Genomic DNA, 15,259 nt, shown 5'->3' with positions numbered 1-15,259 from the left:
GTGACCACCAGACACACAGTGCAGTTTATTTAATATATCCGTTCTCTGCCTGAAAAAAGCGATACACACAGTGACTCAGTCAGTCACATACCATATCTGTGTGCACTGCTCAGGCTCAGGCCAGTGTGCTGCATCATCTATTATCTATATATAATATTATATATATCTGTCTGACTGCTCAGCTCACACAGCTTATAATTGTGGGGGAGACTGGGGAGCACTACTGCAGTGCCAGTTATAGGTTATAGCAGGAGCCAGGAGTACATAATATATTATATAGTGAGTGACCACCAGACACACAGTGCAGTTTATTTAATATATCCGTTCTCTGCCTGAAAAAAAAGCGATACACACAGTGACTCAGTCAGTCACATACCATATCTGTGTGCACTGCTCAGGCTCAGGCCAGTGTGCTGCATCATCTATTATCTATATATAATATTATATATATCTGTCTGACTGCTCAGCTCACACAGCTTATAATTGTGGGGGAGACTGGGGAGCACTACTGCAGTGCCAGTTATAGGTTATAGCAGGAGCCAGGAGTACATAATATATTATATAGTGAGTGACCACCAGACACACAGTGCAGTTTATTTAATATATCCGTTCTCTGCCTGAAAAAAGCGATACACACAGTGACTCAGTCAGTCACATACCATATCTGTGTGCACTGCTCAGGCTCAGGCCAGTGTGCTGCATCATCTATTATCTATATATAATATTATATATATCTGTCTGACTGCTCAGCTCACACAGCTTATAATTGTGGGGGAGACTGGGGAGCACTACTGCAGTGCCAGTTATAGGTTATAGCAGGAGCCAGGAGTACATAATATATTATATAGTGAGTGACCACCAGACACACAGTGCAGTTTATTTAATATATCCGTTCTCTGCCTGAAAAAAGCGATACACACAGTGACTCAGTCAGTCACATACCATATCTGTGTGCACTGCTCAGGCTCAGGCCAGTGTGCTGCATCATCTATATATATTATATATCTGTCTGACTGCTCAGCTCACACAGCTTATAATTGTGGGGGAGACTGGGGAGCACTACTGCAGTGCCAGTTATAGGTTATAGCAGGAGCCAGGAGTACATATTATATTAAAATTAAACAGTGCACACTTTTGCTGCAGGAGTGCCACTGCCAGTGTGACTGACCAGTGACCTGACCACACTGACCACCAGTATAGTTAGTAGTATACTTATATTGTGATTGCCTGAAAAAGTTAAACACTCGTCGTGTGACTTCACTTGTGTGTTTTTTTTTTTTTATTCTATAAAAATAAAACTCATTCTGCTGACAGACAGTGTCCAGCAGGTCCGTCATTATATAATATATAATATATACCTGTCCGGCTGCAGTAGTGATATATATATATTTTTTATATCATTTATCATCCAGTCGCAGCAGACACAGTACGGTAGTTCACGGCTGTGGCTACCTCTGTGTCTCTGCACTCGGCAGGCAGTCCGTCCATAATTGTAATACCACCTAACCGTGGATTTTTTTCATTCTTCTTTATACATACATAGTTACATAGACATCTTCTCTTTATCAACCAGTCTATATTAGCTGCAGACACAGTACAGTACGGTAGTTCACGGCTGTGGCTACCTCTGTGTCTGCACTCGGCAGGCAGTCCGTCCATAATTGTATACCACCTAACCGTGGATTTTTTTCAGTCTTCTTTATACATACATAGTTACATAGACATCTTCTCTTTATCAACCAGTCTATATTAGCTGCAGACACAGTACAGTACGGTAGTTCACGGCTGTGGCTACCTCTGTGTCTGCAGTCGGCAGGCAGTCCATAATTGTATACTAGTATCCATCTCCATTGTTTACCTGAGGTGCCTTTTAGTTGTGCCTATTAAAATATGGAGAACAAAAATGTTGAGGTTCCAAAATTAGGGAAAGATCAAGATCCACTTCCACCTCGTGCTGAAGCTGCTGCCACTAGTCATGGCCGAGACGATGAAATGCCAGCAACGTCGTCTGCCAAGGCCGATGCCCAATGTCATAGTACAGAGCATGTCAAATCCAAAACACCAAATATCAGAAAAAAAAGGACTCCAAAACCTAAAATAAAATTGTCGGAGGAGAAGCGTAAACTTGCCAATATGCCATTTACCACACGGAGTGGCAAGGAACGGCTGAGGCCCTGGCCTATGTTCATGGCTAGTGGTTCAGCTTCACATGAGGATGGAAGCACTCAGCCTCTCGCTAGAAAAATGAAAAGACTCAAGCTGGCAAAAGCAGCACAGCAAAGAACTGTGCATTCTTCGAAATCCCAAATCCACAAGGAGAGTCCAATTGTGTCGGTTGCGATGCCTGACCTTCCCAACACTGGACGTGAAGAGCATGCGCCTTCCACCATTTGCACGCCCCCTGCAAGTGCTGGAAGGAGCACCCGCAGTCCAGTTCCTGATAGTCAGATTGAAGATGTCAGTGTTGAAGTACACCAGGATGAGGAGGATATGGGTGTTGCTGGCGCTGGGGAGGAAATTGACCAGGAGGATTCTGATGGTGAGGTGGTTTGTTTAAGTCAGGCACCCGGGGAGACACCTGTTGTCCGTGGGAGGAATATGGCCGTTGACATGCCAGGTGAAAATACCAAAAAAATCAGCTCTTCGGTGTGGAGGTATTTCACCAGAAATGCGGACAACAGGTGTCAAGCCGTGTGTTCCCTTTGTCAAGCTGTAATAAGTAGGGGTAAGGACGTTAACCACCTCGGAACATCCTCCCTTATACGTCACCTGCAGCGCATTCATAATAAGTCAGTGACAAGTTCAAAAACTTTGGGTGACAGCGGAAGCAGTCCACTGACCAGTAAATCCCTTCCTCTTGTAACCAAGCTCACGCAAACCACCCCACCAACTCCCTCAGTGTCAATTTCCTCCTTCCCCAGGAATGCCAATAGTCCTGCAGGCCATGTCACTGGCAATTCTGACGAGTCCTCTCCTGCCTGGGATTCCTCCGATGCATCCTTGCGTGTAACGCCTACTGCTGCTGGCGCTGCTGTTGTTGCCGCTGGGAGTCGATGGTCATCCCAGAGGGGAAGTCGTAAGCCCACTTGTACTACTTCCAGTAAGCAATTGACTGTTCAACAGTCCTTTGCGAGGAAGATGAAATATCACAGCAGTCATCCTACTGCAAAGCGGATAACTGAGGCCTTGACAACTATGTTGGTGTTAGACGTGCGTCCGGTATCCGCCGTTAGTTCACAGGGAACTAGACAATTTATTGAGGCAGTGTGCCCCCGTTACCAAATACCATCTAGGTTCCACTTCTCTAGGCAGGCGATACCGAGAATGTACACGGACGTCAGAAAAAGACTCACCAGTGTCCTAAAAAATGCAGTTGTACCCAATGTCCACTTAACCACGGACATGTGGACAAGTGGAGCAGGGCAGGGTCAGGACTATATGACTGTGACAGCCCACTGGGTAGATGTATGGACTCCCGCCGCAAGAACAGCAGCGGCGGCACCAGTAGCAGCATCTCGCAAACGCCAACTCTTTCCTAGGCAGGCTACGCTTTGTATCACCGCTTTCCAGAATACGCACACAGCTGAAAACCTCTTACGGCAACTGAGGAAGATCATCGCGGAATGGCTTACCCCAATTGGACTCTCCTGTGGATTTGTGGCATCGGACAACGCCAGCAATATTGTGTGTGCATTAAATATGGGCAAATTCCAGCACGTCCCATGTTTTGCACATACCTTGAATTTGGTGGTGCAGAATTTTTTAAAAAACGACAGGGGCGTGCAAGAGATGCTGTCGGTGGCCAGAAAAATTGCGGGACACTTTCGGCGTACAGGCACCACGTACAGAAGACTGGAGCACCACCAAAAACTACTGAACCTGCCCTGCCATCATCTGAAGCAAGAAGTGGTAACGAGGTGGAATTCAACCCTCTATATGCTTCAGAGGTTGGAGGAGCAGCAAAAGGCCATTCAAGCCTATACAATTGAGCACGATATAGGAGGTGGAATGCACCTGTCTCAAGTGCAGTGGAGAATGATTTCAACGTTGTGCAAGGTTCTGATGCCCTTTGAACTTGCCACACGTGAAGTCAGTTCAGACACTGCCAGCCTGAGTCAGGTCATTCCCCTCATCAGGCTTTTGCAGAAGAAGCTGGAGGCATTGAAGAAGGAGCTAAAAGGGAGCGATTCCGCTAGGCATGTGGGACTTGTGGATGCAGCCCTTAATTCGCTTAACAAGGATTCACGGGTGGTCAATCTGTTGAAATCAGAGCACTACATTTTGGCCACCGTGCTCGATCCTAGATTTAAAGCCTACCTTGGATCTCTCTTTCCGGCAGACACAGGTCTGCTGGGGTTGAAAGACCTGCTGGTGACAAAATTGTCAAGTCAAGCGGAACGCGACCTGTCAACATCTCCTCCTTCACATTCTCCCGCAACTGGGGGTGCGAGGAAAAGGCTCAGAATTCCGAGCCCACCCGCTGGCGGTGATGCAGGGCAGTCTGGAGCGACTGCTGATGCTGACATCTGGTCCGGACTGAAGGACCTGACAACGATTACGGACATGTCGTCTACTGTCACTGCATATGATTCTCTCAACATTGATAGAATGGTGGAGGATTATATGAGTGACCGCATCCAAGTAGGCACGTCACACAGTCCGTACTTATACTGGCAGGAAAAAGAGGCAATTTGGAGGCCCTTGCACAAACTGGCTTTATTCTACCTAAGTTGCCCTCCCACAAGTGTGTACTCCGAAAGAGTGTTTAGTGCCGCCGCTCACCTTGTCAGCAATCGGCGTACGAGGTTACATCCAGAAAATGTGGAGAAGATGATGTTCATTAAAATGAATTATAATCAATTCCTCCGCGGAGACATTGACCAGCAGCAATTGCCTCCACAAAGTACACAGGGAGCTGAGATGGTGGATTCCAGTGGGGACGAATTGATAATCTGTGAGGAGGGGGATGTACACGGTGATATATCGGAGGGTGAAGATGAGGTGGACATCTTGCCTCTGTAGAGCCAGTTTGTGCAAGGAGAGATTAATTGCTTCTTTTTTGGGGGGGGTCCAAACCAACCCGTCATATCAGTCACAGTCGTGTGGCAGACCCTGTCACTGAAATGATGGGTTGGTTAAAGTGTGCATGTCCTGTTTTGTTTATACAACATAAGGGTGGGTGGGAGGGCCCAAGGACAATTCCATCTTGCACCTCTTTTTTCTTTTCTTTTTCTTTGCATCATGTGCTGATTGGGGAGGGTTTTTTGGAAGGGACATCCTGCGTGACACTGCAGTGCCACTCCTAGATGGGTCCGGTGTTTGTGTCGGCCACTAGGGTCGCTAATCTTACTCACACAGTCAGCTACCTCATTGCGCCTCTTTTTTTCTTTGCGTCATGTGCTGTTTGGGGAGGGTTTTTTGGAAGGGACATCCTGCGTGACACTGCAGTGCCACTCCTAGATGGGCCCGGTGTTTGTGTCGGCCACTAGGGTCGCTAATCTTACTCACACAGCTACCTCATTGCGCCTCTTTTTTTCTTTGCGTCATGTGCTGTTTGGGGAGGGTTTTTTGGAAGGGACATCCTGCGTGACACTGCAGTGCCACTCCTAGATGGGCCCGGTGTTTGTGTCGGCCACTAGGGTCGCTAATCTTACTCACACAGCTACCTCATTGCACCTCTTTTTTTCTTTGCGTCATGTGCTGTTTGGGGAGGGTTTTTTGGAAGGGCCATCCTGCGTGACACTGCAGTGCCACTCCTAGATGGGCCCGGTGTTTGTGTCGGCCACTAGGGTCGCTAATCTTACTCACACAGCTACCTCATTGCGCCTCTTTTTTTCTTTGCGTCATGTGCTGTTTGGGGAGGGTTTTTTGGAAGGGACATCCTGCGTGACACTGCAGTGCCACTCCTAGATGGGCCCGGTGTTTGTGTCGGCCACTAGGGTCGCTAATCTTACTCACACAGCTACCTCATTGCGCCTCTTTTTTTCTTTGCGTCATGTGCTGTTTGGGGAGGGTTTTTTGGAAGGGCCATCCTGCGTGACACTGCAGTGCCACTCCTAGATGGGCCCGGTGTTTGTGTCGGCCACTAGGGTCGCTAATCTTACTCACACAGCTACCTCATTGCGCCTCTTTTTTTCTTTGCGTCATGTGCTGTTTGGGGAGGGTTTTTTGGAAGGGACATCCTGCGTGACACTGCAGTGCCACTCCTAGATGGGCCCGGTGTTTGTGTCGGCCACTAGGGTCGCTTATCTAACTCACACAGCGACCTCGGTGCAAATTTTAGGACTAAAAATAATATTGTGAGGTGTGAGGTATTCAGAATAGACTGAAAATGAGTGTAAATTATGGTTTTTGAGGTTAATAATACTTTGGGATCAAAATGACCCCCAAATTCTATGATTTAAGCTGTTTTTTAGTGTTTTTTGAAAAAAACACCCGAATCCAAAACACACCCGAATCCGACAAAAAAAATTCGGTGAGGTTTTGCCAAAACGCGTTCGAACCCAAAACACGGCCGCGGAACCGAACCCAAAACCAAAACACAAAACCCGAAAAATTTCAGGCGCTCATCTCTAGTTTTCGTGAGAAACAGCCCCGATTTTGCTTGAGGCAGGTGAAACAAAATCTCAGAGAAGCCGCAACGACCTGCAGTGTCCCATGCCCGCCGCCGCAGCAGCAGGCTGGGACTGCAGAGAGGGCGCCGTGGACTGGGAGCCGGCACTCAGTGGAGCTGAGCTGTGCCACAGCCCCCTCTTCCGCTGACTCCGGAGACGGTCATGTGACAGGGGAGCCTGAGGTGAGCTCTGCCCTGGGAGCTGTCTGAAGCTGGCACCCGGTGCAGTATCAGAAGCTCCGATAAGCCGCCGCTTGAGCTGGCTTATTGGGACTAATGGGATAGCCCCAGCAGGACAATTAGGCCCGGTAAATTACCGGGGCTAATTGGATATACCCCTTAATGTGCTTACAAGGCCTAAAAATGGGGAGGGCTAGTGTTGCCTCATTTTTGTTTATACTATTATGCTTCCCAGTTGGTTCACCTATGGTGTTGGCTTAGAGATCGAGATCCCTTAGCATTGTCTAAACTACTAGTTGCATAGCTGGGAGTTTTTTGTACCTGGCTGAAGATTCTGCTTAGTGGTAAGCTGGCCAAGAGTGGTATTCCTCTTAACTCTCAGGCGACTCGAGTATGGAAAGTTGTTTCAAAGCTGTTGGGAGTGGAGATTTAGATCCGGATTCACCTTTGTGATTCTCTAAGGTGCTGTTCTAATTTAAGGGAATGCAGGTTTGTGAGGTCTGGAGTGGTCTCTATGGGACAATTACATTCCTCTGGAGTGCCGAAATCATTCTCTTGATTAAAATGGTATACCCACTGTCCACTTTTTTAGATTTCTTCAGTTGAGGCATTCTCTGTCTGCTTAATTTCCAGAGGGTCCCCCAGTTATAACCGACTCCTCTATTAATAAGCATATAATGTCCATAGGCCCACACAGGCCTATGAACATTATAAAAAAAACTGTATCCATTTCTGCTGGATGCTTTTCAGAGTATCAGAATCTTTTTCACGGCACCCCTATGTCAAAAGTTTTTATTGAGAAATTTAAAAAAAATATATTAAATTAAGTAAATTGTGTTTGTATGTCATCCTTAAGCTGGGTACACATTAAAGCAATGTCGCTCCAAAATGCCATTTTAGAGTGACCTATCAGTCACATCACTCTGGGTGTACCAGGGACGTGTGGTGAGGTAAATGGCTCAGGGTGCACTGGCTAGTACCAGAGCCAGATTTTCACGCAATATATGAGCCAAAGGGTTCATGTGGGCATTATACACAGGTGCAACAGTAAATATTGCTGGAAAATATAGTGCATCCGGAAAGTATTCACAGCGCTTCACTTTTTCCACATTTTGTTATGTTACAGCCTTTTTTCAAAATGGAATAAATTCATTTTTTCCCCTTAAAATTCTACACACAATTCCCCATAATGACAACATGAAAAAAAAATTTTTGTGATTTTTGCTAATATATTAAAAATAAAAAACGAATTAATCACATGTACATAAGTATTCACAGCCTTTGCCATGAAGCTGAAAATTGATCTCAGGTGCTTTGACCAATCATCTATTGATTCATATTTGTGTGGACGGCATTGTATCTCAATATAAACTGCCCCAACACTGCAGAGATTTGTGTTTAGTAAATTTCCGAGTTGCATTTTCTTCAGAAGCGCTTGATAACAGAGAAGTAAGGATGTTGCTGAATAGAGAAAGCCCTGATTACATTTCATCACCACCTTGTGACTCAAAAGGTGAAGACAGGTGTATCATGGAGAAACATCTCAGCCTGCAAGCCCAGTGCACCATTCTACTACACAAATGCATTCTGCAGGAAATAAACCCTGCAAAATGCATTCACATCCAAATCTACGTGAGTCCTAGAACCTACAGAACTTTACCATCCGAAACATAATTCTTTATACATGTGCGATCAGCTGTAAAGTCTGTGGATTTCTCTGTTGCCGCATGCTGATCTCCACATCAGGATGAAGCCCATCTAGACAAGAGACTCTCCCAGACATTCTGGGATAGTTGGCAGGTAAGATACAGAAGGAAGACAAGCATGAACTTAGCAGGAGTTGCAGGTTGGGGGTATGTTGAAGCCAATTTATTAAATTCAGAATAAGATCATGAAGGTGTATCTCTGTTCTTTGCAGGGGCTCGGTATGAGAGTAGCAGGACGCTTGGAGACATTCTGTATGAGGCTCTGGCAGATCTGACACACGATGACTTCAAACGGTTTAAGGACAAGTTGTCTGATTTCATCTATAGAGGGCAAGGCTCCATCCCGCGTGGGCGCCTAGAAAAGTCTAATTATGTTACTACAAAAAACCTTCTCATAGATGCTTATGGAGAGGAAGCAGCGATGGATGTGACCAAACAGGTCCTCCAACTGATAAGTCTTATGGGACCAGCAGAGGATCTCCAGCACAAAGCGACACAACATGGTGAGTTCCAAAGGGGCAATTCCTGCTGTCTCCTCACTGTACTGTATAACACTGATCACCTGCTGGCTTCTCACTGCGCTGTGTAACACTGATAACATGCTGCCTCCTCACTGCACTGTATAACACTGATAACATGCTGCCTCCTCACTGCGCTGTATAAAACTGATCAACTGCTGCCTCCTCACTGCGCTGTATAACACTGATCATCTGCTGCCTCCTCACTGCGCTGTGTAACACTGATCACCTGCTGCCTCCTCACTGCGCTGTATAACACTGATAACATGCTGCCTCCTCACTGCGCTGTATAACACTTATAACATGCTGCCTCCTCACTGCGCTGTATAACACTGATCACTTGCTGCCTCCTCACTGCTCTGTATAACACTGATAACCTGCTGCCTCCTCACTGCACTGTATAAAACTGATCACCTGCTGCCTCCTCATTGCGCTGTATAACACTGATAACATGCTGCCTCCTCACTGCGCTGTATTACACTGATCACCTGCTGCCTCCTCACTGCGTTGTGTAACTCTGATCACATGCTGCCTCCTCACTATATTGTATATCACTGATCACCTGCTGCCTCCTCACTGAGCTGTATAACACTGATCACCTGCTGCCTCCTCACTGCGCTGTGTAACTCTGATAACCTGCTGCCTCCTCACTATGCTGTATAACACAGATCACCTGCTGCCTCCTCACTATGCTGTATAACACTGATCACCTGCTGCCTCCTCACTGCACTGTATAAAACTGATCACCTGCTGCCTCCTCACTGCGCTGTATTACACTGATCACCTGCTGCCTCCTCACTGTGCTGTATATCACTGATCTCCTGCTGCCTCCTCACTGCGCTGTATAACACTGATCTCCTGCTGCCTCCTCACTGCGCTGTATAACACTGATAACCTGCTGCCTCCTCACTGCACTGTATAACACTGATCACCTGCTGCCTCCTCACTGTGCTGTATAACACTGATCACCTGCTGCCTCCTCACTGTGCTGTATAACACTGATCACCTGCTGCCTCCTCACTGCGCTGTATAACCCTGATCACCTGCTGCCTCCTCACTGCGCTGTATAACACTGATCACCTGCTGCCTCCTCACTGCGCTGTATAACACTGATAACATGCTGCCTCCTCACTGCGCTGTATAACACTGATAACATGCTGCCTCCTCACTGCGCTGTATAACACTGATCACCTGCTGCCTCCTCACTACGCTGTATAACACTGATCACCTGCTGCCTCCTCACTGCGCTGTATAACACTGATAACATGCTGCCTCCTCACTGCGCTGTATAACACTGATCACCTGCTGCCTCCTCACTGCGCTGTATAACACTGATAATATGCTGCCTCCTCACTGCGCTGTATAACACTGATCACCTGCTGCCTCCTCACTGCTCTGTATAACACTGATCACTTGCTGCCTCCTCACTGCGCTGTATAACACTGATCACCTGCTGCCTCCTCACTGCGCTGTGTAACTCTGATCACATGCTGCCTCCTCACTATATTGTATATCACTGATCACCTGCTGCCTCCTCACTGAGCTGTATAACACTGATCACCTGCTGCCTCCTCACTGCGCTGTATAACCCTGATCACCTGCTGCCTCCTCACTGCGCTGTATAACACTGATCACCTGCTGCCTCCTCACTGCGCTGTATAACACTGATAACATGCTGCCTCCTCACTGCGCTGTATATTAACACTGATAACATGCTGCCTCCTCACTGCGCTGTATAACACTGATCACCTGCTGCCTCCTCACTACGCTGTATAACACTGATCACCTGCTGCCTCCTCACTGCGCTGTATAACACTGATAACATGCTGCCTCCTCACTGCGCTGTATAACACTGATCACCTGCTGCCTCCTCACTGCGCTGTATAACACTGATAATATGCTGCCTCCTCACTGCGCTGTATAACACTGATCACCTGCTGCCTCCTCACTGCTCTGTATAACACTGATCACTTGCTGCCTCCTCACTGCGCTGTATAACACTGATCACCTGCTGCCTCCTCACTGCGCTGTGTAACTCTGATCACCTGCTGCCTCCTCACTATATTGTATATCACTGATCACCTGCTGCCTCCTCACTGAGCTGTATAACACTGATCACCTGCTGCCTCCTCACTGCGCTGTGTAACTTTGATCACCTGCTGCCTCCTCACTGCGCTGTATAACACTGATAACATGCTGCCTCCTCACTGCGCTGTATAAAACTGATCACCTGCTGCCTCCTCACTGCGCTGTATAACACTGATAACATGCTGCCTCCTCACTGCGCTGTATATTAACACTGATAACATGCTGCCTCCTCACTGCGCTGTATAACACTGATCACCTGCTGCCTCCTCACTACGCTGTATAACACTGATCACCTGCTGCCTCCTCACTGCGCTGTATAACACTGATAACATGCTGCCTCCTCACTGCGCTGTATAACACTGATCACCTGCTGCCTCCTCACTGCGCTGTATAACACTGATAATATGCTGCCTCCTCACTGCGCTGTATAACACTGATCACCTGCTGCCTCCTCACTGCTCTGTATAACACTGATCACTTGCTGCCTCCTCACTGCGCTGTATAACACTGATCACCTGCTGCCTCCTCACTGCGCTGTGTAACTCTGATCACCTGCTGCCTCCTCACTATATTGTATATCACTGATCACCTGCTGCCTCCTCACTGAGCTGTATAACACTGATCACCTGCTGCCTCCTCACTGCGCTGTGTAACTTTGATCACCTGCTGCCTCCTCACTGCGCTGTATAACACTGATAACATGCTGCCTCCTCACTGCGCTGTATAAAACTGATCACCTGCTGCCTCCTCACTGCGCTGTATAACACTGATAATATGCTGCCTCCTCACTGCGCTGTATAACACTGATCACCTGCTGCCTCCTCACTGCGCTGTGTAACTCTGATCACATGCTGCCTCCTCACTATATTGTATATCACTGATCACCTGCTGCCTCCTCACTGAGCTGTATAACACTGATCACCTCCTGCCTCCTCACTGCGCTGTGTAACTCTGATCACCTGCTGCCTCCCCACTGCTCTGTATAACACTGATCACCTGCTGCCTCCTCACTGCGCTGTATAACACTGATAATATTGCTGCCTCCTCACTGCGCTGTATAACACTGATCACCTGCTGCCTCCTCACTGTGCTGTGTAACTCTGATCACATGCTGCCTCCTCACTATATTGTATATCACTGATCTCCTGCTACCTCCCCCCTGCACTGTATAACACTGATCACCTGCTGCCTCCTCACTGCGCTGTATAACACTGATCACTTGCTGCCTCCTCACTGCTCTGTATAACACTGATAACCTGCTGCCTCCTCACTGCACTGTATAAAACTTATCACCTGCTGCCTCCTCATTGCGCTGTATAACACTGATAACATGCTGCCTCCTCACTGCGCTGTATTACACTGATCACCTGCTGCCTCCTCACTGCGTTGTGTAACTCTGATCACATGCTGCCTCCTCACTATATTGTATATCACTGATCACCTGCTGCCTCCTAACTGCGCTGTGTAACTCTGATAACCTGCTGCCTCCTCACTATGCTGTATAACACAGATCACCTGCTGCCTCCTCACTATGCTGTATAACACTGATCACCTGCTGCCTCCTCACTGCACTGTATAGCACTGATCACCTCCTGCCTCCTCACTGCGCTGTGTAACTCTGATAACCTGCTGCCTCCTCACTATGCTGTATAACACAGATCACCTGCTGCCTCCTCACTATGCTGTATAACACTGATTACCTGCTGCCTCCTCACTGCACTGTATAAAACTGATCACCTGCTGCCTCCTCACTGCGCTGTATTACACTGATCACCTGCTGCCTCCTCACTGTGCTGTATATCACTGATCTCCTGCTGCCTCCTCACTGCACTGTATAACACTGATCACCTGCTGCCTCCTCACTGCGCTGTATTACACTGATCACCTGCTGCCTCCTCACTGTGCTGTATATCACTGATCTCCTGCTGCCTCCTCACTGCACTGTATAACACTGATCACCTGCTGCCTCCTCACTGTGCTGTATAACACTGATCACCTGCTGCCTCCTCACTGCGCTGTATAACACTGATCACCTGCTGCCTCCTCACTGCGCTGTATTACACTGATCACCTGCTGCCTCCTCACTGCGCTGTATAACACTGATCACCTGCTGACTCCTCACTGCTCTTTATAACATTGATCACCTGCTGCTTCTTCACTGCTCTGTATAACACTGATCACCTGCTGTCTCCTCACTGTGCTGTATAACACTGATCACCTGCTGCCTCCTCACTGCTCTGTATAACACTGATTACCTGCTGCCTCCTCACTGTACTGTATAACACTGATCTCCTGCTGCCTCCTCACTGCTCTGTATAACACTGATCACCAGCTGCCTACTCACTGCTCTGCATAACACTGATCACCTGCTGCCTCCTCACTGCGCTGTATAACACTGATCACCTGCTGCCTCCTCACTGCGCTGTATAACACTGATCACCTGCTGCCTCCTCACTGCCCTTTATAACACTGATCACCTGCTGCCTCCTCACTGCGCTGTATAACCCTGATCACCTGCTGCCTCCTCACTGCGCTGTATAACACTGATCACATGCTGCCTCCTCACTTCTCTGTATAACACTTATCACCTGCTGCCTCCTCACCGCTCTGTATAACACTGATCACCTGCTGCCTCCTCACTTCTCTGTATAACACTTATCACCTGCTGCCTCCTCACTGCTCTGCATAACACTGATCACCTGCTGCCTCCTCACTGCGCTGTATAACACTGATTACCTGCTGCCTCCTCACTGCGCTGTATAACACTGATCACCTGCTGCCTCCTCACTTCTCTGTATAACACTTATCACCTGCTGCCTCCTCACCGCTCTGTATAACACTGATCACCTGCTGCCTCCCCACTGTGCTGTATAACAGTGATCACCTGCTGCCTCCTCACCGCTCTGTATAACACTGATCACCTGCTGGCTCCTCACTGCGCTGTATAACACTGATCACCTGCTGCCTCCTCACTGCGCTGTATAACACTGATCACCTGCTGCCTCCTCACTGCTCTGTATTACACTGATCACCTGCTGCCTCCTCACTGCTCTGTATAACACTGATCACCTGCTGCCTCCTCACCGCTCTGTATAACACTGATCACCTGCTGCCTCCTCACTTTTTCTGGTTCTTAAATCCCTGAGTGGCCTATAAATCTATTATTACTTACTAACACTGCAGTTATGTTACTGCCTATAATGACTATTTTCTATTGCTGCTTTTATCTTTCTAGATAGCTCCAAGAAGACATTTACAAATGAAACATTGGAAGGTTGGTAAAATATTATCTTTAAATATTATAAGAAGGAGCTAAATCATCTGTATTAATAAGTAAAACCTGCCTTCCTCAGAGATGAATGCTTCTGCTTCCGCTCTAGCGCCTGATGTCTGAGCCATGAGTGTGTTAAGGTGTCCATAACTTTACTGCAATCAACCCACATGTACAACTTATTTAACTATCGTATCACTAGAAATAACCACACGGACACAGACTGCTTTGGTTGAATGTTCATAAGTTGATTTATTAAACGTATGACCCTGAGCTTTTGCTTAATTTTTGGAGAACAAAGAAGTACACTACACTCGCTCCAGCCATATGACTCTAAACTAAATTAGGAGGACACTGATACCCCCCCGCCCTCCCCGTGACACATATAAGCTGAGCTGCAATGACCCACAACCAATTCTAAGACATTCCGTGCATGTCCACAGGGTCAGGCGCCCAGAGTCCTCCCGCAGAGGTAGGCCATACCAGCCATCCTTCCCTGGGTAGTGCTCCACAATGGTTTCTTATGACTTACATGGCCACTGGTTTGTAGCACCTTTCCGCCAAACAGCACCATAGAACATAGAGTAGGTAAACACAGAACAAATAAGAGAAAAATGGGAAGGGAGGGACAAACTCCATCCAGCAAGATGGAGTCCAAGCTCACTGTCCGCCTGTAAAGCATACACATAGCCACTCCTTAAGGTTCCCTGATAGGCCAATTATTACCAATCACAAAATTCCCCAAAACTAATCTACTTAGCAATAGTTGACAAATTCTAAACCAATTACAAAAAAGAAAGGACTCTTATATAGCTTTGCGCTTATTCAGCTCTCGACTTATTTGCTGGTGTTGTTGTATGTCTTCCTCTTGTGTACTAGTGTG

The 15,259-nt window shown here is 47.5% G+C and overlaps 1 protein-coding gene across 5 annotated transcripts in view; it reads left to right on the top strand.

Moving 5' to 3' along the window:
* Positions 1 to 15,259, top strand: part of LOC135054717 (NACHT, LRR and PYD domains-containing protein 3-like) — a 224,415-nt gene that overhangs the window by 24,923 nt on the left and 184,233 nt on the right. For all 5 annotated transcript variants that reach the window (XM_063958005.1, XM_063958004.1, XM_063958003.1 and 2 more), the window contains exons 3-4: positions 8,712 to 9,002; positions 14,341 to 14,379. In XM_063958005.1, the coding sequence (XP_063814075.1) occupies positions 8,712 to 9,002; positions 14,341 to 14,379 (330 nt within the window). The remainder of the gene's footprint in view (positions 1 to 8,711; positions 9,003 to 14,340; positions 14,380 to 15,259) is intronic.

Source organism: Pseudophryne corroboree, chromosome 3, assembly GCF_028390025.1.
Source record: "Pseudophryne corroboree isolate aPseCor3 chromosome 3, aPseCor3.hap2, whole genome shotgun sequence".
NCBI classification, from domain to species: Eukaryota; Metazoa; Chordata; class Amphibia; order Anura; family Myobatrachidae; genus Pseudophryne; species Pseudophryne corroboree.
The sequence above is the reverse complement of the archived record's forward strand: the minus strand, read 5'-3'. Positions and strand labels throughout refer to the sequence as shown.